General features: G+C 36.4%; 1 protein-coding gene across 1 annotated transcript in view; it reads left to right on the top strand.

Annotated features, from left to right (window-relative positions):
- Window positions 1–23,489, top strand: part of LOC129416905 (ALK tyrosine kinase receptor) — a 723,819-nt gene that overhangs the window by 304,246 nt on the left and 396,084 nt on the right. Inside the window, exon 3 of the mRNA XM_073869493.1 lies at window positions 730–876. Within this exon, the coding sequence (XP_073725594.1) occupies window positions 730–876 (147 nt within the window). The remainder of the gene's footprint in view (window positions 1–729; window positions 877–23,489) is intronic.

The following is a 23,489-nucleotide window of genomic DNA, read 5'->3' as shown; positions in this document are numbered from 1 at the left end:
AGGTCACGGGCTGGATTCCCAGGGAGCACAAATTGATGAACTGTATGCAGTAAAAGCCCTGCTAAGTTGCTTCAAGGGTTTACACAAAAGTACAACACCAGCAGGTTATCATAAGTGTAAATATACCCATATAACTAGAAATAGAAAGAAACAGTTTAAGAAAACAGTTTTTTAGAAAAGTGGGACAGCATTATAGCAGCAAAATACTTTCTATTCCTAAAAGTACAGAAACATCATGCTTTTTCAATATATTAGAATATTAACATATGAAATACACAGGTTATTTGAATGTATGCTTCCTACAGTACATTTCATCAAATGAAGTAGTGTGTGGGGGTGGTTATTACTGTGAAATCACAGTATTACAGGTACTATAATATGCCACTTCAGTCAGCACTACATCACTGCGCTGAACAGAAAAATTGCATTTGACATTCAAGATTATGTGAATACCCGTGTTAAAACTATTAGCATGAAAGAGGTAAGGGATAAGGTTATGAGATAAGCTATGCTAATGTACTTTGACACCTCATTATTGAATTAAAACTTTATTTAACACTTTATCTGCTTTCACCTGCCATTGCACACATTAGATTTTTTATATCTGACAGCCTCTTACAGATACAGCCTCCATAAAAACTATATTTAATTCAGTTAAATAATGAACATTGTGGAATCTTTGCATATGCATATATAGTCTTTGAAAATTGTATTTTTTGTTTTTGATAGTTTGCTCCACAAAAGGAAAATCTTGTGACCGTGGGCCTACTGTATATTATCCTGAGTTTGCATGGAGCTTAACATCAGCAGAGGATTCTTGGGCAAAGGACCAGCTGATGGAAAAGACAAAAGCAAATTCCCATGGGTGGGAGGAAGGTACAGTAATGCGATTTCTTTGTACACAGTAAACAATGTTGTGTCTGGAAATCTAAAAAATATGCTCAATGTGAAGCGCATTGAATCTGTTCTCTGAACCTGGCTACATTAGATTTATAAACCTAAAAGGTGTTTGATGCTAGATGATAGTATAATTAATCTTATCCTTACTTAATATACATCAACAACATTAAGAAATCACATTCCTTAAAATTCTTCTTGCTTTTACACATGGTTCTGTTTGACTGAGGCAGAGCAAGTGGTTATAAAGCAATGAGCTGCATATATTTATTAAATCATTGTTATTCTTATACATAACCCTCCTTTACAGACTGTCCTTCAAAAATAACAACCTCATAGTTTATTTGTGCAAGCACCATATTACGACGAAAGGTTACGTGTAAGGGATTAGTGCCCTCTAGCGGCCAGCAGCTTATACCACCTGTGGTTACGTTTAGTTTTTGCCTTATACGTCAGATTGCGCATTTACTGTAATTTCATGAATTTGTAAATTTAGAAATGGTTTCATAAAGATCTATGGTTTTAAGATATTTTGGAGCATCTAACCCCACCCTTACCCAACCAGTTCTCAACCATATAAAAAACAAGCAAGTAAAAGTACAGTCGCATGTATTTATTGCATAAATTGACAAAAAAAAAAAAAAAACAATAGTATAAAAGTATTACAAACAATGTGCATTGCAAGCCTTACAAACTGAAGCCATACGATCACTTTATATGAACAAATCCATGAATGCAACGCACAGTCGAGAGCCAATAATGCTTCACAGTCTCAGCTGATGTAATGATGCAATTGGTCACAAGACAAACGAGAGCCAATTCTATTGCACAATGAAAGATAGCGTGTCTTCGCTTCTTCTGGCGGCAGAAGAATAAATTTATATCTTTATATAAATTAACATTTGACCCCAGTACACTTGGAATATATATAAAAAATGTGACTGTTTTGTAATCTGTGTTTTATATAATTTGTTACATTTATATAGCGCTTTTTCTGCAGCACTCAAAGCACTTTACATATGAAAGCGGGATTCTCCTCAACCACCACCAATGAATTAATTGGTATGTTATTTGCTCTATATGCCTGAATAGTGTAATGTGTATTAATTAAACATGGTGATTTAAATACAAACTCATACCAGTACATGTCATCATTTCAAAATTATACCCCAATATATATAATTTGAGTTCACCCCTGACATTTCTGCAACTATTTTAGTATATCTTCTCAAGGGACAATACTATAGGAATGAAATTTGGATATGTTTGCATGGATGGCTATAGTCTGAGCATTGACAATCTAACCTTCTGTTATGCAACCTGTAAAGCAATGTAGGCAGCACTCATACATTGTTTTTTAAAGCCAGCTTCTGCATCTGACGCACAGCATGAGGACTCAACTTCTTTGATCCACCCTTGCAACTCCTCTTCTGAGTAGAAATCAGTCTTTAAAAACCTCTGTATGAATCTGGCCACTGTACTGTAACTCAGTTTCAGGGTGTTACTAACGTCTTAAGGGCGATTTATAGTCGTGCGTAGGTTCTACGCCGTAGCCTGTCGCGCACCTCGCCAAATTTTTAACAGTGCGTCAGTTCTACGTGGACCGCAAGTCAAAGTCTATTTCAAGATCCAGAATATGCGTAAGCAGCCTTTCTTAATCGTTAACTATTTAGGACAAATATTATGTTATTTAATGTTAAACTATGCGAGTGGCGCGGCAGGGATTTGGATAGCAGCGTCCAGTCAGTGTTGTTTTGATGACGTATGCAGCCTGGTGGCAGTGTTGCCAGATTGGGTGTTTTTTCCGCTACACATTAAGGCCTGTTTACAGTGTGTTTTAGACGGGTTTTCGCCTGGAAGACTCTATAGAAATCTGGCACCCTATTGAACGACGTTAAAGTGAGAGAATGTGCCGTTCACAACCCCCAGAATGAACGAGTTCACCTTGCGTTCATCAGGCAGTAATGCAGTATGTTCAGTTCACGTTCACCCAAAATATGAACTAGTTCATGAACTTTCGTTCAATGAACTCGTTCAGGCACAACACTGCCGACGCGGAACCTACGCCGTCGCGGCTATGCCGTAGGACCTACGCACGACTATAACGAGCCCTTTAGCCTAGGCCATCTTTGTGAAGAGCAAAAATTCTAATAATAAAATCCTTATAAAGTTATTTGCCATAACATCACATGTTCAACATCCAGTGGTTAGCATGAGAGAATTGTACTGAAAGCACCACATTTTAACTGCTCTTATACAAGATATGCTAATTTATGTGGTCCTGTCAAGAAGATAAAAACCTGAACCTAAGGAATTGGACATGGCTTTGCATGGTTAAAATACTATAGACCAGTTCAAATGATGTAAACAACACTGGTCCAGAAACACTTCCTGTTACAGTTTGTGACCGTTATTTTTTTATTTTACATATATTATTATCTTTAAGATGTTTGTTTAACTTCAGTTAATTCTGGTTTATATGTTCTGTTGGTTTATTTTATCCCAAAGTTTATCTAGTTTTAAAAAACGGAAACAGGAAGTGCTTCTGGACCAGTGTTGTCTACATCTTTTGAACTGGTCTATTATCACTTAGGATGTACTCACTTTTGTTGCCAGCTATTTTGACAATAATGGCTGTATGTTAAGTTATTTTCAGAGGACAATAAATATGTTAAAGATGAACTTTAGAACTGCTAAACCAGTAGCATAGGCTACTCAAAAATACATCAAAATGTAATTTCTATAGAATTGTCCCTTAAGAAGATACTGTACATTAAAATGGTTGCTGATATGTAAGGGGTGTATTAAAGGTGGGGTGCATGATCTCTGAAAGCCAATGTTTATATTTAAAATCACCTAAACAAACACGCCCCTACCCCAATAATATTTGGACCTTCTTTTGATAGACCCTCAAAAATCATGCACCCCGCCTTTAAGTTTTACTTGCTACTGGCAATTTTCTATTTTAAACCTAAAGCTATGTTGAAAATAACATAGCATGCTTAAAATATAGTACATTTCACATTTTAGAGTGCAGTAAAGCAGTTTTACATATATTTACATCTTCTGGAAGATAAACAAAAGTAGTAAGTTATGAAAAGGTTTGGATTTATGAAGGCTTTTATTAACGCTTGCTGTCTGAAAAATATTTTACATAACTGCTTTTTATGCAATTCCTTACTTGATGAGTTGTAAATGCTTTAAATTTACCAGAGAATAGATGGATTTATAGAAATGTGGTTTGGTGAAGTAGAGAACACAGGGGAAAACTTCACCCTGTATGAATCATGAATCTTTTCTTGTTCAGCAAGAAATAGCTATGTAGAATCAAAATGATGCAGAGAGGAGAGAATATAAGAGACAAATTGAAAGGTAAGAGAAAGTGGGGGCCTCATTAGATTGTCAGGTTGCAGGGAAGGTTGGAAAATACAAACTCTTCAGGCACAGCTCACTTTAAAGACAAATGCTGCAGTTCTGAACACTGTATAATGCTCTACTCCATGCATTCTCTTGTTTTTATCACGCATACAACAGCACTGTAGGAATCAACACATTATGAAATGATCATATCCATGTTTACCAAAATCCAGTGGCGGGCCGTCCATTTCACCGACCTGAATTAATCCATCTCATAATACTATCATTATGACGTCACTGCAATAAAAACACATCAACCGTTAAATTGCAAAGTAAAATATAAACTTCTGTATTTTACACCTTAAGGAATAACAGTAACATTTTACTTTATTAAAAAAGACACTACAAAATGAAACGCAGCAAATAATATACATGCAGAAACCCATTTGAAATGGATTTTTTTCACCCATTGCATAAATAGTTCTTGAAAAAGCTTTACTGTTTTGAAGTATAACAAATTACTTTGTTGACAATATATTGTTTAAAGATCATGTAAAAATAAGAAAGTGATATTTTACAGAAAATTTACATTTTACAAATATTATTTTCTTAAAATATTAAAGGCATTAAACTTAACCTACCGATTATTTGTAAATAAAATCTATTCTCATTTCTTTCCTCAAAAAGAGTTTGATCACTCCGTTGTACGGGTTATCTGTGCGTTTTCTGTGGCCACGGAGGCTAATGCTTTAAGTCGAGATTGTCCGGTAGTATTTTTGGCATAAGTTTAAATTTTTTTAAGGACTGTGTCCACTGCTCAGTTTGACCGAAGCAGTGGACACATAAATTGACCCAGATTTTTCTGCTGAAGGAAATCAAGGATTTGGTCATAGCATACAATACAGTCAGTTCTGTTTTTAAGCCGGGACAGAACAAAAAGTGTTCCGTGACTGTGCTGGAGAACGCTGTATGCAGGATTTTTTTCCAGTAGATTTGAAACGGCTGGGGGTCAAGGAGGAAGAGAAACATTAATTTCTAATGGTCTTGAAATCTGTTCTGTATCTGGCAGAGAATGTTGTCCAGAACATTTCTGTGACGTTGGGGGTAGTATCCATAGAAATTGCCTTGTACTTTACCCTTCGTGCCCTTGGAGTGCAGTGGCTTCTTAGATTTCATCAAATCAGCACCTCTCTCGCTCAGTGGTGTCACAAAACTCCTGCACCCGTGTCATACAGTATTGCACGTCCAATGTTTTGTTCTGTAGTATTGCAAAAAGCACATTTGAATGCTCAAAAATCCCATTAAATGTGTGAAGCAAAAAACAAAACTCATCATCCAGACGTGCATTAAATCCATCAGCACAATGCACAGAATCCTTGTCATACTCATCAGGTTGTTCCAGGATGTGGTGAAACAATTGCTGGACGTCGCCAGCAAATATTGTCCAGTAGTTGTGTGCGCTTAGGGGATCTGGAGAAAATGCAGCTAGGCCATTTAGGTGAGCAAAAAAGATTTTGCATTCTTTTAGCTTTGATGCCCAGTGTGGCTCCAAACACCATGTTGATCAACTGCAAACAACAGACATTCCCAGCAATACAATTTGCAACGCTCCTCAGAGGCTGTAACCGTAGTTACTGATTTGAAAATGCTGATTTGAAAATTTTCTTAAAAAGTCCCCTTTGAAAATTGCTTTAAAAGGATGTCTGCGACCGCAACAACTTATTATCCTCTGTCAGACATTATGAGTTCAAATACATTTATTTTTCATAATATATATGAAGAAATTTTCAAAATGCTATAAATCTATTGAATCAATATATAAATGTGCATTCATCTTTGCCATGTTATATTAATTTAGTTAACTAGTGGTATAAACTAAACATAAATGGTAAAAATAAACATCAATGGCATTAATCAAAACACTTACTTTGTCAGAACACTGTCATTGCTGCTGTCTTCCTTAGGACGTCGTCGCTGAACTTTTTCTGACAGCGATCAGGCGTAAAATGTTTTGGTCATGCTCTATTTTCATTGACTTCGCGTAAAATAATGGAAAGTTAATCATCCAATTAAATGATGCGAAACTGCTGATGTTATTGTAGACCTGATACTGTAGATGGCGCTGGTGACACCAACTCGAAATCTGATTGGTTAATGCAACGATTTCGTTGCCATTTATCTTAAGATGAAGGCACCCACACTGTTCGTTCTGCAGGCCTAGGGAGATTTCTTTGACCCTGGCAACACATGATGTCAGCCACTGGCTGAAATATGATTGGATACATGCTCTATCATAAATATACACTACTGGAAGCAGTGCGACCAAAAGAAAAGCTACGAAATAAAGACTATTATGGGATTCATTTTATACACATTCATGAAAAAATATATTAAAATGTAAATCAGTGATTCAGATAGTCTTTAGGCCAGCAGAGAAGGCTTTGCTGGCCCTGACGGCCCACCACTGCCAAAATCAAAGTGAAACTACAACATTGATCAATCAAAGAAAAGCCTGTCTTTTAACACTTTTAAGTTCAGAAAAATAAATAACAAAAGAAACCATACAGCCAGAAAACTACCTCAGAAATGATCCAATTCTGGCTTTGCCAGTTTGATCTTACTGTAGATATGGGGTATTCATAGTAGTTAAACACTTTTCTCTCCCAGAGATTAATTAAAACTACACGCTTTAATGTAGACTACTGGTTTGTTTGTTTTTTACCCTGCCAGTCTATCTTGAATTTTTTTTTAATACATCATTAATTAAATATTATTATCACATCTATTTGTTTCATGTTTTCATTTCATATTTGATTCATGTATTTCATTATTTATTACCTTGATTATGTCATGCATTTCTTTTCTTTGTGTGTCCTGTTCTTATTGGTTCATTAGCTGCTTTCACCCAGTAATCCCATTAAAATGCATAGGGAGTAGGAGATAGTGATGCCCACTTGCAAATTGCATGCTAGTCTAGTATAGTCTAGTCTTTTTTTCACTATAAGAAACTGCACTTCTTGTCTTCAGTGGATTTGTTTAAAAACTAAAATAATCTAGACAGTGGCTGTTTGCATTTGCTAGATTTTTGTAATCGGTGTAAAATACTGAAAAAATATAACACTGAATAAATTATATCGTATAAATTATATGGTAACAAACCATTATCATCCTAAAACTGAACTTTCATAAAAGCTTGGCTGTGTTCACAGTGTCACTTTTCAGGATTGACAACCAAGTTTATTTAAGCCGCGTGCACACCATCAGCTATGTCAGAGCTACATGATCTAATTAATTCTAATGGAAGCTTGGTGACTTCCAGTGACACAAGCGACAGTGATTACAATGTTACTGGGACAACTTGAAATTAGGATCGCCACCAAATTACCTCATTAAAAGAAACGTGCGACACAGCGAAAAAAGTTACTGGCTGTGTACAAGCAGCTTTACACGTGTGAGTCCTTTCACAATGTTCTGTTCAATCTTCTATTACAGTTGCAGCTCTGATATTGTCTGTATGACCGAACGACCAAAATCAATCTCACATTAACTAAAATTACTAAAGTTTAGAAAAAAAATTGCAAAATTATAATGCAACTGTTCCTGTTACTTTAAACCAATGCACTTTTGATAATATTTCATCAATGTGCTTGGTATAATAGTCCACAGCTCGTTAAGCAGGAAAACGCTGACATAAAGGCAACAACTGAAGTTAATGAGATGCTTGGAAAGGAACAGAAAGAGATGTTATGAGTTCCACTAAAATCTAAAGAACTCCAAAGAAACATGTTATTTAGAGTAAGTTACTGTGATCAATTTATAAAATGTAATGCGGGGGAATTGGGAAAACAATAATAATTAAAATTTGAAAACTTAGGATAATCATTTACACATGGATGCAGCATACAGTAATATTGTAATAACTGGCGTCAGAAATGACTCATCATATAATGCATTACATTGTTTATACTTTGATTGTATTACATTGTAATAATTTAATGAAATATTACAGTAACTTATTGTATGAACTACACTAAGGATTTAGTGTTGTACATCAGCAGAAAAGCTTTGATGCACTTGTTTGGAAAGGAAATTTAAATATACAAGCCTAACCATTGCTGTCCTCTTTCACCAGTTACCAGGAAATGGATGTCTAGTGGATGATTGCGTTCATCCACCCTTTATATGTCTTTAGGCCTATGGGTTTATATGTGAAGTGAAAAAGAGGATGAAAAATTTGATGAATGCATGTGTGGAAATGCCAGAGCTATTTACCTTTCTATTGGTGGGTGAACTTGCATTTTTTGGGGATTTGTTGTACTACATGGCTGTCACTAGGAAGGGTTATGCAATGTGGGAAGAGAGTGATTTATTTTTTTTGGGGGGGGGGTGTAATGCAGCAAGCCCAAGTAAGGTGGCTGTAATTGCGCATAGCTTGAGAGTATTTGTATATATGAGATGCACATTTTGGTCATTTTTTTACAAAGTAGATTATTTGTATAAATGTAATATCATACTGGATAAGACTCTTAAAAAGGCCCTATTTAAAACGAATAAAAAATATTATAAAATGGGCAGTTCTGGTTCTTCATTCTGATTGGTTGAAATGCGTTCTAAGCCGTGATAAAATACACCGGTAACCCCACGGTTCAGACCACATTACATAAGTTTCACTGCGCCACTGTTGCTGTGTACTGATTTATGAAAATAAACACACTATAGTCTTTAATCATACTTTTAATTTGTCTACAATTGCACAATTAATGGCGATATCCAGATAAATGTAAATAAATATTGTTGAGTCATCTCGTCGATAAAGAGAAAATGTTGTCTGAGGAGTTTATAACTCAAGTTCATACGTCCGCTATTATCCACTGTGTGGCGATTTTACCCAACTTAAACACTGAAGCATTCACTCAACGCTGGCTCTGAATCTGATCTCTTACAAAAGTTCTTCACAAAAATGGAATTATCTCCACTTTTAGCTAAAAAAATTGAGAGGTGATAAGAGAACAAATGAAGGTAGGATGAAACTTTTTTTTGTTTGAAAGCGGATGGTCTGTTCTTTCATTTGATATTTTATGTTTATTTAAAGTAGATAATTTTTCCGCAAGGCATTAAACTAAAACTGGATGGCAACTTAAAAAAAAAAACGCTGACATGGAAAGAGTTCAGCATGCTTCCAAGCATATTTGATCATCACTTCAACAGTTGCACAATTTAAATGTTAATGTATAAATTAGATGAATGGTGATTTATAAAATAAACCATAAATACCCTAAATCATATTTTCATTGTGTCTTTGCTGCATCTGTGTTGGTTGAGAACTGTACTCTGTTTCAGTCACACTTGATTCTGAGGAACTACTTTGTTTGGCGGAAGAGTAATATTTGTACTAATATAATTACAACTTATTTGTGTTTTATTTTATAAAATCCCGCTAAGGTTATGCATATAAAGTAACCGTTTTATAAACGCAATAAACCCCTCCAAGCAGTGGGGTTACAGTGCATTTTATAACAGCTAAGGGGGTTTTTGGCACTTAGGAGTTCTGTCAAAATGACCCAATGCTGGGTTAAAAATGACCCAATGTTGGGTTGTTGTTATGCAACCATGGGGTATAATAACCAGCAGTTGGGTTACAACAACCCAGCATTGGGTCAATTTGAACACAGCCGTACTGTATGTTCTGTCCAGTATTTACCCATTATCGGTAAAAAAAAATAACCCAGCCATTTTTAGAGTGTTGGATGAAGGATGTTAGATGAAAAAAGTACTGTGCTTATTTTTAGTTGTTGCTATAAAATATACTGAACACGCTACAGTATGTTTCTCAAATGACTAATGCTATTGCTACCTTTTCCTACTCAGAAACATTTTAACAATGTTTGGAATTGTTTTTTTCTGAGAGCATTTTATGCAATCAGGACTCAGTGTGTTTACACTTGTCAACTTCAAGTGGCTTCTGTTTTTGGATATCTGATAGGATCTGTTTTGATGCACAGTCTGCAGTAGAAAATAGCTCTGGTGCAAAATCAACAGGAAGTAACTATTTTCCGTCATGAGAAATGAGGAAGATAAGGAGGTTACAGATGATAGCATCAACACAATGCATTCTTGGGGCTGTTTACACTTGGTATTAAGATTTCATCATTTTCATTGATCGGATCACAAGTGGACGAGAGAGACAAATCACGTTTACACCTGGTATTTAAATCAGTCTCTTTTGTCCACTTTCGACCGCTTCTGTCCTGAATACTTTGAGGGGGTGGTCTGTTGAGATGGTGGGAGAGTCTCTCGCTGTCATTTAAATGCTAGCGGGAGTAATGACGAGTTTGTATGGACGCGAATTAATATTATGTTGGAGTCCGCTGCTTGTGTTGTAAGTAAACATGCTACATAGTGTTTTGTACATGTATATGTTAGAGCTTTCTCTGATATTTCAGCACAATTGATGAAATAAGATCGCACAACTTTCACACGCTTGCATGAGATCAGCCACTTTCGTTTTATCAATAAAAAGCTAAAAATAGCACTGTATACCGTGTGTTCACGTCAGAAGTCGGAAAAGGTATCAGTACCTCAGATGGGTGGGTGGAGAGAAGGCGGTGTCCTGTGGCTGTTCGAAAATATTCAACCACATGTGCTTTTACACAACAAAAGCAATCCCATCTAAAGTGTTTTCGACCACCTCTGCATGTGGTTGAAAGTGGTCGAAAGTGGACAAGCTCAAAACGTATATTGAACATCGTTAACACCTGGCATTAACGTTGTCTACTTGTGATCTGACCGATGAAAACGCATGTTAATGCGAAGTGTAAACAGCCTCCTTGACTATGTGAGGATCAATTAGTTGTATAACATTCCACATTTACACTTGTTTTTCAATGTGTATGTGGACAACATTTGGATACAGGTCGCATGTTAAAAATATATAATATATATACAAAAATCAGGCACGCTTCTGGTATGTACAGACACAGAAAACGCGCCGCAGCCCCCACGCAACTGACATGCAACAGATACGCCACGCAGCCGGTGTGAATCGGCCCTAAGAGTGAGTAAATGATGACAGAATTTTCATTTTTGGGTGAAATATCCCTTTAAACACATGCAGCTACCATGAAGGATTATTTTACTCCATCCATTACAGGTACACCTTAAGGGTACCTTTCAAGGAGCCTTCAAAACAGGACAGACTTTGTCACATAGCTGTGACACATTCAGTCTTGGATGCAGCCTATAATTTGGGATGCAGCTTAGGAATAACGAGGGCAACTATCATTATAAATGCTCTAGCGAAAGATGTCTTGCCTTCCAGTAAAAATGCTCTGGGGCTGATGCTCTGTACAGACTCCCTTATTTACAACAGTCCCTGCCATTTGATGACTATTAGCATGGATTCGTTGCTCCTCCATGCTGTCCATGGAAGTTGTAAAGGAGATTAATGTTGTTAAATACTTACCAACTTTTTGCATCCAGGTTAGCCAAGGCAACCCTGCAAGTGATTTAGTGCTATTTATGCTTAAGCAAATCTAGAAGTGTTTTAGTGCTATTTATGCTTAAAACTTGTATAGTAAAATTGATGTCAGGTTTAATTGCTGGTCAGAAATATGCTGTTTTACGATGACCTTAGTAAGCGGTTTTAGAGATCATCCCCATTCCCCAAGTAAACAGGACATTCAAGCAAATATGGCTGCAGAATGAACTGACTTTCCTTGAAAGTTCTTGCACAAACTGTGGCAATCTTAAATGCACAAATTTTTCAGGGTTAATGCTTCCCTGCCAATAACTAGTTTTTTCTGGCAATCCGCATTTCCTCTATTATCCTCCAGGTGGCATTCTTACCCAACTTAAAAAATCCGGAAATATTCCCTTAGGGCAAATAGTTGAAACTCTGTGTTTGTTTTGTGGATCGTTCTGAATCTGATCTATATCAAAAGTCCTTTACAAAAATGGAATTATCTCTGCTTTTTGCTCAAAAATTTGTATTTTTGAAGTAACCTACCCATATTTGAGAGGTGATAAAAAGAGAAAAAATGCATTGTCCATCTATTAAACAACTGAAAGCACAATCATCAAAAAGTTGTATTTTTAATATGGCTAATACCTATTTAATTGATATTCATCAAATCCAATGGAACTTTTTGCCTGTCATACCAAATATTTATTATTCATGAGCAAGCCTGATAAGGTCTTTCATGTGCCCCCCACAGATACAGTATTTTTTAGATCCCCTCATCAGTCTTATTAAATAGAGGACACATGCAAAATTAATCAAAATATAGTGTACTGTATGATTGTTTCATTTGCATGTAGCACGCCTACCAATGCTAACACAAAAGTAGGTCGGGGATGACAAGACAGATGTGCATGGGCAGGACAAAGTGTTGCTTACTTTCTTTATGAAACTGTTGGTTTAAAAACATTGTGCTGAGAGAGATAGCATATCTATTATACACTATGACATACAGTAGATGAGCAATTTCTCTAGCTCAATTGGTCAAGCATCTCATAAGAAGCCATATAACCTCATAGCATTTAGACGATTTCACCTGTCAATCTGATGTGCCACAAGGGTGTGCAGCTGTGCGCTATATGCCATTTTATACTTCTTTTGTAACACAAAATGTTAACACATTCCTAAAATTGCAGATGATATGACAGCATTGAGGTTAAATATAGTGTTAAGTCTGACAGACTGATACATAAGTAGGAGTGCAGGAAAAAACAACAACAAAAAATCCCGAATAAAAATGTTGCCTCTGTAAGTTAAAAGGAATAATGAATAAGAATACATGTTATTATATTAAAAATGTAATATTATTAAAAATTGCATTTATTATTAAAAGTGTGTAATATTTTATGGAACTCAATATCAAATCACTTATTCAACACTGTGAATAGTTTTTCACTAGGTTCAAGGTTATTCAAGTCAAAGGCACTTGAGAAACCTGTTCAGACATTTATTGCATTTTTACAGTATATGGGGCTTCTAAATAAGTTTAAACCTATCACATTATTTGCATTAGAAAAACAACTTAACATATTTAGAAGGTAACTCACTGCCATAAACACTTTCTGTGTGGTCGCCCCATACTGTAATTTTAAAGGGGACATTCCACAAGACGTTTTTAAGATATTAAAATAAATCTTTGATCTCCCCAGAGTACACATGTGAAGTTTTAGCTCAAAATACCATATAGGTAATTTATTTTGGCATGTTAAAATAGGCACTTTAAGAGTCTGAGCAAAAATGCACAGTTTTTGTGTGTATCCCTTTAAATCCAAATGAGAATCAAGAGGGAGATTCTCTCATGAAAGAAGTTAGCAAGCGATGTTCAGCATTATATATTTGAACAAGTTTAAAAAGTCAATCATCTGTTTAATGCATACTAAATACATTTTTATCAGCAGATGGGGAACATTGTGGAATAAAATAAAGACTTTCAGGTCTTATGTTGCCAGTGTTTTAAACAGGCACAATGATTTTCAGCATGTTACAATAAAATACAGTTCCACAAATGCACAGAAGTTTACTTTTTGACAAAACCACACGAGTACATTTAAATGATCTGTAATAAAACAACATGTTTAATGCTTAAACTTTAGAGAAATAGATCAAATGACATGTTTATGCTTTTGTGTATGATAGTGAATACGCGTTGTTCTCTCACTCGTGCAGTTCATTAATCCTTGTGTTCATTCATATAAACGTCAGAGAAACATATTAAACAACATACTTGTATTGATGAAAGTGAACCGTCGCGTTGCTCTCTCTCTCTCTCTCTCTCTCTCTCTCTCTCTCTCTCTCTCTCTCTCTCTCTCTCTCTCTCTCTCTCTCTCTCTCTCTCTCTCTCTCTCGTTCGTTCGTTTGTTCGCTCACTCGCTCTCTCTCACTCACTCTTGCACTAAGATAACGTTATTCATCATCTTCAACCTTTAGAAAGACCATTAAAAATACAAATTATAAGATTGTAGGCTACTGTTTGTGTTCTTTCTCTCTGTCTCTCGCACTCGTGAGGCCGCGTCATGGTTGGATAGCACAGATGAAGGGGCGGTATCATTATAATAAGATCCCCTTAATACGTCATGGGGGGAACGAGATCCGAATTACCTATATATTCACATGCTTGCAGAGAGAGCCTTGCCAAAACAAAGTTACAGTGTTGCTATTTGTCATGTTTTCTGGGTTGGTAGAAGCACTGGGGACCCGATTATAGCATTAAACATGGAAAAAGTCTGATTTTCATGGAATGTCCCCTTTAAGATTTATTACTCAGTGTTGTGGTCTTTGTGCAAGTCATGTTTTTTACATTTTTCATAAAAAGTGTGTATAGTGTGCACATGTTTGTGATCAGAGCATGTGAGCTACAATTTTCACTCCATGATCAAAGCATGATCAAACCCTCCATCGCTCACTCCATGGCAAGCATTGGTGCCCAAGTATTGTTCGTTCCACAATTTTTTTATTATTTAGATGTATTACCGACCATTATATTTTCCACATGTGAGTGAAACACTTTATATTGTTTCCTTGATGGGATATTCTAAAACGCCTGCCATGCCATTTAACATTGTAAGTTCACGTACTCTACTTCTTTCATTGATTTATTTATAAAAGAAATTGTCTTTTAATATTTTAATGGATTAAATTTTTCTCACATTCAGCATTTTAGAATGTCCCTCCTTGACACACTCCTTTTAAGATTTTACAATGAATCTTTTGTATAGTTATATTTAGTCATAATCATCTGCGCACACTCCAATTACTTTTTGCGGTCATCACCTTTTAAGATACGCTAGTATTTTCATTCACCTTCTCACAAGATATTGTTTCAAAAAATAAATTTTTCTGTCAATGGTGTTTAAAGGTGCTTAACACGTGAATGTACATGAGTTGGGCTTGTCAGTGAGTGGTAGTGAAGCACTTTTGTAGTGAGAGTAAACCACAACGACGCTCCACTCACTGTTCGCATGCTCTGCCTGTTACTGTATTACAGGGTTATAGAAGATTGGAAGTCATGTCAATATTTACTGATCCCACTCATTTGCAACTACTTTTATTTTAAGTGAATACTTTTAATTAAACATAGCCAATGACTCTACTGAATCTTTGGAGCTGTGAAAAAACTCAACCTCTGACCAATATTAATTTTCACTGGCATTATTCTATTGTGACATTAGAATGCATAAGTCAGGGGTGTGCAGTAGGGATCTAGCTCCCTCTGCTGAACCTAATTAACCTCTTCACCTTTGTAAACTACTTTTGACAGGGACCCATGACCTCAACAGCACGTTCATTTCACACTGGTTTGAAACAACAAAGAGGGGTTATAATAAATTAAGAGTTAGCACTACAGCAATACAGTATCAAGAGGCAGATGGCAATGCAAAATTAAATAGGGAGGATTATTTATTGTGAAAGACAAAGCAAAGAAACATGGCAGTCACATCAACAATAAGAGATTTTCACACATTCAGAATATCTTTGTATTAAACAGAATAAAGAAACGCAGTAAAAAAATGACAGAATTTTAACTTTTGTGTGAACTATCCATTTAAAAGGATAGTTTGCATAAAAATGAAACATTTGGCACCATGTCCTTGTTCCAATGTATGGGTCTGTTTTCAGTGTGACACAGGAAAAAGAATGTTAATGTTGCAATTTTCATATAATGAAATTGAAATGGGTGTTGTGTACTCTAAAATACTTCACAAAACAGAACCATAAAAGCACCATAGAAGTGGATCAAACTACTTCTTTGCCTACTGTATTGCTAAGTCTTAAAAATATATACGCTGATTAAGGTCTATGTAAATGAAATGGTCAAAGAAAGTCAATCAACTTTAAGAAGGGCCTTATTGTTATAGCAAAGTGATCAGGTTATGCAGTATTTCTGAAAGGGCTGTGGGTTTTTCCTTTTCAGCAGAGGTGAGAATTTATTTTAGAGGCAGGACGAACCCCAGACCTGCCACATAAGGGGCTCTATCAAACACCCGGCGCAATGCGCGACACAAAGAGTCTTTTGCTAGTTTCAACCCTGTGCAATTATCATTTTCACGTTTAGCGCCACGTTGTTTAAATAGCAAACGCATTTGCGCCCCCTTTTGCGACCATGGGCATTCTGGTCTGAGGTGTGTTTAGGCGCACTTTTGGCGCGCTGCTATTTTGAGGCATCTAAAATAGACTACGCTATTGACCAACAAAATCCTGGTCTGAAGTCTAAAGTCAATGGCGCAATATGTTTTTTGTTATTTAAAGAGCACAGTAGTAATATGTGCCTATAAACGGGACAACAACGTGGGTTTGCTTATCACATACATGAATGCGCAGCTGCACAAAAATGCTTTTAAATATGAACGATTAAAGGGTTGGATGTAAAATATTGTTATTGAGTCTCTTGGACATAAATGAGGACCGATTATGAGACGTTAGAAGGTGCAAAGAGCTGCATCACCTGTAGCCTGGTAAGTAAATAAATGCTTTGCTTTATCTATTTTTAAATGTTTTTAAATGCTACCTTATGGATTTATTGTACATGATGCCACTTACCTGTAGATATAGTGAGATGAAAAACTTTTTAAGTAATGCTTTGTTAAAATCCCATGGCGCTGTTCTAGTGCTGAAACGCTTTGGCTCTCCACGCATTTGTAAATTCTTTATCTCTTGTTTGTATTTTTAGAGTTCAAACCTTTTCTTGCATATTTGCAAATTATTTTATGAGAGTACAATGATTGTGTAGGATTTTAATAAATTAACAGCATTTAAAAGCCTGCTATTTGTACTTCTATGACTGAAAGAAAACGTCTTTTAAAGGTTTTAATCCAAAAAAATTAAATTTCAATAAATGAAAACAACACATTTTTTAACATTATTTTCAAACTGGGGGTCTTCTTCCTCCGCTTAGTTTTTCAGTTTACAAAGTCCATCATCTAAATAGAGATTAGACATAGCGCCAGCGCAGGGGATGAGAGATAAGACTCTCACTGGTTTGTTGTACGTTACGTCCAAAACACATCCATTACTCATTTGGAAAATATGAACAACTCTTTTTGACCGTGAGCCTCATCAATGTATTAAGGCACTGAAGACTATCCCCACCCTATTAAATGGAATATTTACTTTTCAAGTCTCTTGACCTTTTAGTCAAAGTCAAGTCAATCCTTACACAATACCATAATTTATTGTTAAAGCTGTGGCTGGAATTATTAGTGACTGTACATTTAACTTCTACACAAAGCTTTATTGAAAATGACATAATTGCTGTTGTATTGTAACCCATACTTGGCATGTGACCTCTGCATTTAACCCATCCTAGTGGGCAGTGAACACATGCACTGCAAATCATGAACACACACACACCAAGAACAGTGGGCATCCATTCACTGCAGCAACCAGAAGCTTTAGAAGAAGAAAAAAATGCTCAATAAATAATCTGCCATTTTGGCCAGGACACCCTGTTAGAAGAATTTTTTTTAACTCAGTGGGATTATTCCTGTTAGAATAAAGGATAAATAAATCCAGCTCACAACACACTGACATTTTATACCAGTATGGAAAGAAATGTATTGTATTTAAACCTCTCAGACAAAGTTGCAAAATGTCTCATGGACCTCTAAGAGCAAATGTGTGATGCAAATGTTATGTAGTTGTGACAATAAAAGTCCTTGAATTTTCATTTAAGAAAATATTTTTAGATTTTAACCTTTCACAGAGCTACAATGGCATGAGCTTTGCATGGTGAAATAAGCAGTTATGTATCTAATAAAAAATTTGGACCACCAGGGAGCCAAATCTGAAACTGATCAAAAGTGGTTAGATGAATGAAAAGATCAGTCGCTTTTAATGAGTTATTGCAGACATTTGATATTCATCAAGGTCCTATGTTAATAAACCCTGTCTCTCCTTTACTAGAGGAATAAATTTAACTTAGTGATGAAATGATATTATGTTGGAGAAGCATGATTCTTTTGGATGTTTTTTTTTTTACTTTATGGCTGCGAGATTATTAAAATATTTAATTTGCATAATTCAGGTATAATATAACAACACACACAATATATAATAATATAGGGACTGTAAAGTAGTGTTCATTTTGTCACCTATTTTTAATTAAGTCTTAATCTTGTGCCAAATTTCCTTGTTAGTTTTAATCGACTAAGGGGCGGTTTCCCAGACAGGGATTAGACTAGTCCTAGACTAAAACATTTTTAATGTCCAAACTGAAAACAACTGTAACTTACATATCTTAAAATCCATCAGTGCCTTTTGTTTTGCCTCAAAATGCACACAGGTAATGTTTTTAGTGAGGCATGTTTGTTAAAACTAGTTATATTTCCTAATTAAACTAAGGCCTAGTCCTGGATTATGCTAATCCCTGTCCGGGAAACCGCCCCATAAAGTCTCATCATTTTAGTCTAGTTTTAGTTGAAAAGACAACTCAATATATCTAAGTCAAGATTTGTGTCTTTTTTTAAATAAATTATTTCTGAGATTATTTATGATAACCATTTCAGTCAAATAGTGTTTCACACATCTCAGAAATTGGTTAAATGTCATAATCACCTGACAAAATACACTTGTTGAATGATTTTTGTTGAATGCAACTTTTTAGATTTCAACCTTTCAAAGAGCTACAATGATTTAAGAGACTATATATGGGTGTTGTGTTCTTGCTCGATGTAGTTTCATGTTGCAACCACCCTATAGCCCTATTCGGACGGGATTAGTTGTACAGGGAAAATCGTGCTTCTCAGAGGTCCTCTGTGTTTTTAATCCCGTCCGAATCGGTCATGTCTGTGTTTTTCTCTGACGACCTCCGTAAGAATTCCAGAGCAATTTACCTACTGTTTTTCGTCTAACTCAGAGGTCCTCTGAGAAATTCAATCCCGTCCGAATGCAAATGTCTGTGTTTGCCCGCAATATCTTTTGAAAACGCGGTTCATTTCGTGTTTTGGCCAACGTGATCTGCCATAAGGTCTTACTAATGTGCGTTTATTGTATTTCCTGAGTCCCATTCATTCAGACATTAATGTTTTTCGCATTCGGCAAAATAAAATAAGCTGAATATTAAACACTGTTAAGACTGGCCACTGTAATATCATTAACGTTATAAGAAACTCCGTTCAAAGTTGTTCAACTCCGGAATGGTAATGTTAATTAATAAAGATAATACATTTTTATTAATTATTATTTCTTCATTTCTTTGGGTTTATTATAAGCACACAGTTATATTAAACACGTAAAGTAATGTTTCTTTAGTAGGATTTGTATATTTTATTTTGATTTGTTAAAATTAAATTAATAAATGACATGTTCTGTCATAATTTTACATTTAAAGCAAAATATTAAACATTACAAACACGCGTATCCAGAGCACGTGCTCTTTTGCAACGCCCAAATGCATGAAACAGACACTCCCATCTCTGGAATAGCCTGCATCATTTTAATCCCGTCCGAATCGGGACATAAAATCACAGACATCCTGGAGGACACGTTGAAACTCAAACGTCATTTGGAAAACTAATCCCGTCCGAATAGTGCTTATGAGACCTGTACTAACCTGTACTAACTTGAGCAATAGGGCAAACTCATTCAGTGTATTTTGAAGGCGTAATGTAACGGCTGATTGTTTTATCTCTAGTAAAGACGATTGAAGATGAAAATGATTTTATCTTAGTTTTTATTTTATGCAAAACATTTTAGACTCGTCTTTTCCCATCAACAATAATGCATGTTAATTTAGTTTTAGTCAGTGTTTTTGGACATCTGTGCAGTCTCGTCATAGTCTCGTCATAGTCATGGAAAAGGTAGTCTCGTCTCGTCTGACAAAAAAAAGACTGATGTCCTCTGCCCTTCTTAAGCCCTATTCGGACGGGATTAGTTTTACAGGGGGACCTCTGAGAAAATCGTGCTTCTCAGAGGTCCTCTGTGTTTTTAATCCCGTCCGAATCTGCCATGTCTGTGTTTTTCTCTGACGACCTCCGTAAGAATTCCAGAGCAATTTACCTACTTTTTTCGCCTAACTCAGAGGTCCTCTGAGAAATTTAATCCCGTCCGAATGCAAATGTCTGTGTTTGCCCGCAATATCTTTTGAAAACGCGGTTCATTTCGTGTTTTGGCCAACGTGATCTGCCGTAAGGTCTTACTAATGCGCGTATATTGTATTTCCTGAGTCCCATTCATTCAGATATGAATGTTTTTTTGCATTCGGCAAAATAAAATAATTAAATCAAGACTAGCTGAATATCATACACTGTTAAGACTGGCCACTGTAATATCATTAACGTCATAAGAAACTCCATTCAAAGTTGTTCAACTACGGAATAGTAATTTTAATTAATAAAGATAATACATTGTATTAATCGTTATTTCTTCATTTCTTTGTGTTTATTATAAGCAGACAGTTATATAAAACATGTAGGCTAACGTTACTTTAGTAGGATTTGTTTATATTTTATTTTGATTTGATAAAATTAAATTAATAAATTACATGTTCTGTCATAATTTTACATTTAAAGCAAAATATTAAACATTACAAACACGCGTAACCAGAGCACGTGCTACTGCAACGCCCAAATGCATGAAACAGACACTCCCATCTCTGGAATAGCCTGCATCATTTTAATCCCGTCCGAATCGGTACATAAAATAACAAACGTCCTGGGGGACACGTTGAAACTCAAACGTCGTTTGGAAAACTAATCCCATCCGAATAGTGCTTTACCCAATGTAATAAACAACACTTTAAAAAAAATTATTTTGGGAGCCCTTTAAAATAGCTCACTTTGTTTTACAGTACATGCCCTTACCTTGTACATATATGGTAAATCTGTTGTACTTACAGAAATATGTGTCATACTTACTTTTGAGATCTATATGGTAATTAGATAGTATCTGAAGCAGCTAAGTCTATACTTAAAGCAGCTGAGGGTTGCTGGACGGTGTATTTGTACGCGCTCACTTGGCTTAAGTTAAATGTCATTAAATCAATGTCCACTCACCATTTGAATGCTCAGAGTATTCATTTTATTTAATGTGTTGCATTGTTGTAACAGCATGGCCTTGTGATACGGTCAAAAAACTGTGTGTTCACCTTCCTCCAGCAACACCTGTCACCTGAAGGAAGGTTCCTACCTATATTCACTGAATATAGAACAGTGACACCTAGTGGACACCTTTACAAGACAAAAATGGCTCTTACATACCGGCCCCTAATTGGGACACATACCAATTTTCAAAACATACAAAAGAGCCATAAAACAAACACAAACTGTGAGCACAATAAACATGCATAATGATTGTAACAATCTCTTAGCCCGTAGATTCATGCAAGAAACAAAGCTTTGCTATTGGCCTATCAATAACACTGGTCTAAGTTTGTAAACGCACAGAGCGCACCAGGCCTTTCTTATCAGGAAATGTTTCTAAAACTCTTCCAAGAGGCCAGGAGCCCCTAGGTGCCGTTGGATCCATAATGACCACAATGTCCCCAGGCTTGAGGTTATTTCTAGTTTGGTTCCATTTCTGCCTCTCTTGCAGCAAAGGTAGGTATTCTCTCACCCATCTCTTCCAAAATAGGTCTGAAATGTATTGAACCTGTTTCCACCTTCTTTTTATGTACAAATCATGCACATTGAATAATCCAGGAGATAAGGAAGGTTTTCCTTTCAGCAACAATATATGATTGGGAGTCAGAGCTTCAAGATCCATTGGGTCATCAGACAACTTGGTGATTGGTCTATCATTCAAGATGGCTTCAGTTTCACACAAAACTGTATGTAAACCATCATCATCAAGCGTCTGCTGTTGAAGAACTGAAGTGAGGATTTTTTTCAGCATCCGGATGACTCGCTCCCAAACTCCACCATAATGGGATCCAGCCGGAGGATTGAAACTCCATTTTATGCCCTTCTGACATAAAGCTCCTTGAATCTTAACTTGATTCAGTGATGAAAGTGCCTCCTTAAGCTCTCTCTCAGCCCCTATGAAATTTGTGCCATTATCTGACAGAAGACGTTCCACCTGCCCTCTTCTACTGATAAATCGGCGCAGAGCATTAATACAAGCATCTGTGTCAAGGGAATTGGCCATTTCAAGGTGGACTGCTCTGCTGGCTAAGCAGGTAAAGATGACACCATACCGTTTTACTGTGCTTCGTCCTCTCTTCACCTCTATTGGACCAAAATAGTCAACACCTGTATTAGTGAATGGCGGCTGGTCTGGCAGGATCCTCTCTTTAGGCAAGTCAGCCATTTTCTGCCCCATCAGTCTTGCATTATATTTTTTACAGAAGCAGCACTCTGCTATGATCTTTCTTACGGCTGTGGTAGCACCTGTAATCCAATATTTCCTCCTTAATGTAGACAACATATGGTTACGCCCACTATGGCCAAGCCGTTGATGTAAATCTCTCAATATCAGGGTAGCCACATGCTGATCTTTAGTGAGAAGTAGTGGATACTTTGTGTCTTCTGGCAATGAGCCTCGTGTCAACCTCCCTCCAACTCTCAGAAACCCATTATCCAACCATGGGTCCAGCTTATAGATGGTACTGTGTTTGCTTACTGTATTCTTTCCAGAAGACAAAGCAGCAATCTCCTCAGGAAATCTTTGCCGTTGGCAGTAGCAGATTATAGCCAACTCTGCTTCCAAAAGATCCTCTGCCGACAAGATTTGTCCTTCTGTTGTACCTTTAGCCATCCGTTTTTCTTGTGCCAAGGCATTCTGCTTATTGACATCAATGGCATCAGACTCCCTCCTCATGCGAGTCCTTGTCATTAATATTCCTTTTAACCTTAGGAACCAGGCAACTGCCACTCGAAGTCTCCTCCAATCTGAAAAGTAAGCTATCAGCAGATTTGTACCCTCCAGGGCATCTTGGGTATTTACCACATTCACAAAGGCTTCTTTCTTGACCTCAATGTCATCAACAGCTACTGAAGTATGCACAATGTTTTCGGGCCAATCCTCTTCTGGTTTATACAGGAACTTGGGGCCTTCTATCCATCTGTTGTCATTAATGAAATCTCCAGCCCTCCTTCCTCTGGATGCATCGTCAGCTGGATTCTCCTTTGTGCCAACATATCGCCATTGTGCTGTCTTTGTGGCCTCTCTGATGATGGAGACTCTGTTTGCAACAAAAGTATGAAAACGCTTGTCTTCATTCATGACATACTTGAGCACAGATGTGCTGTCTGTCCAGAAAACAGATTCTTGCAGCTGGAGCCTCAGC

Source organism: Misgurnus anguillicaudatus, chromosome 7, assembly GCF_027580225.2.
Source record: "Misgurnus anguillicaudatus chromosome 7, ASM2758022v2, whole genome shotgun sequence".
Classification (NCBI taxonomy): Eukaryota; Metazoa; Chordata; class Actinopteri; order Cypriniformes; family Cobitidae; genus Misgurnus; species Misgurnus anguillicaudatus.
The sequence above is the reverse complement of the archived record's forward strand: the minus strand, read 5'-3'. Positions and strand labels throughout refer to the sequence as shown.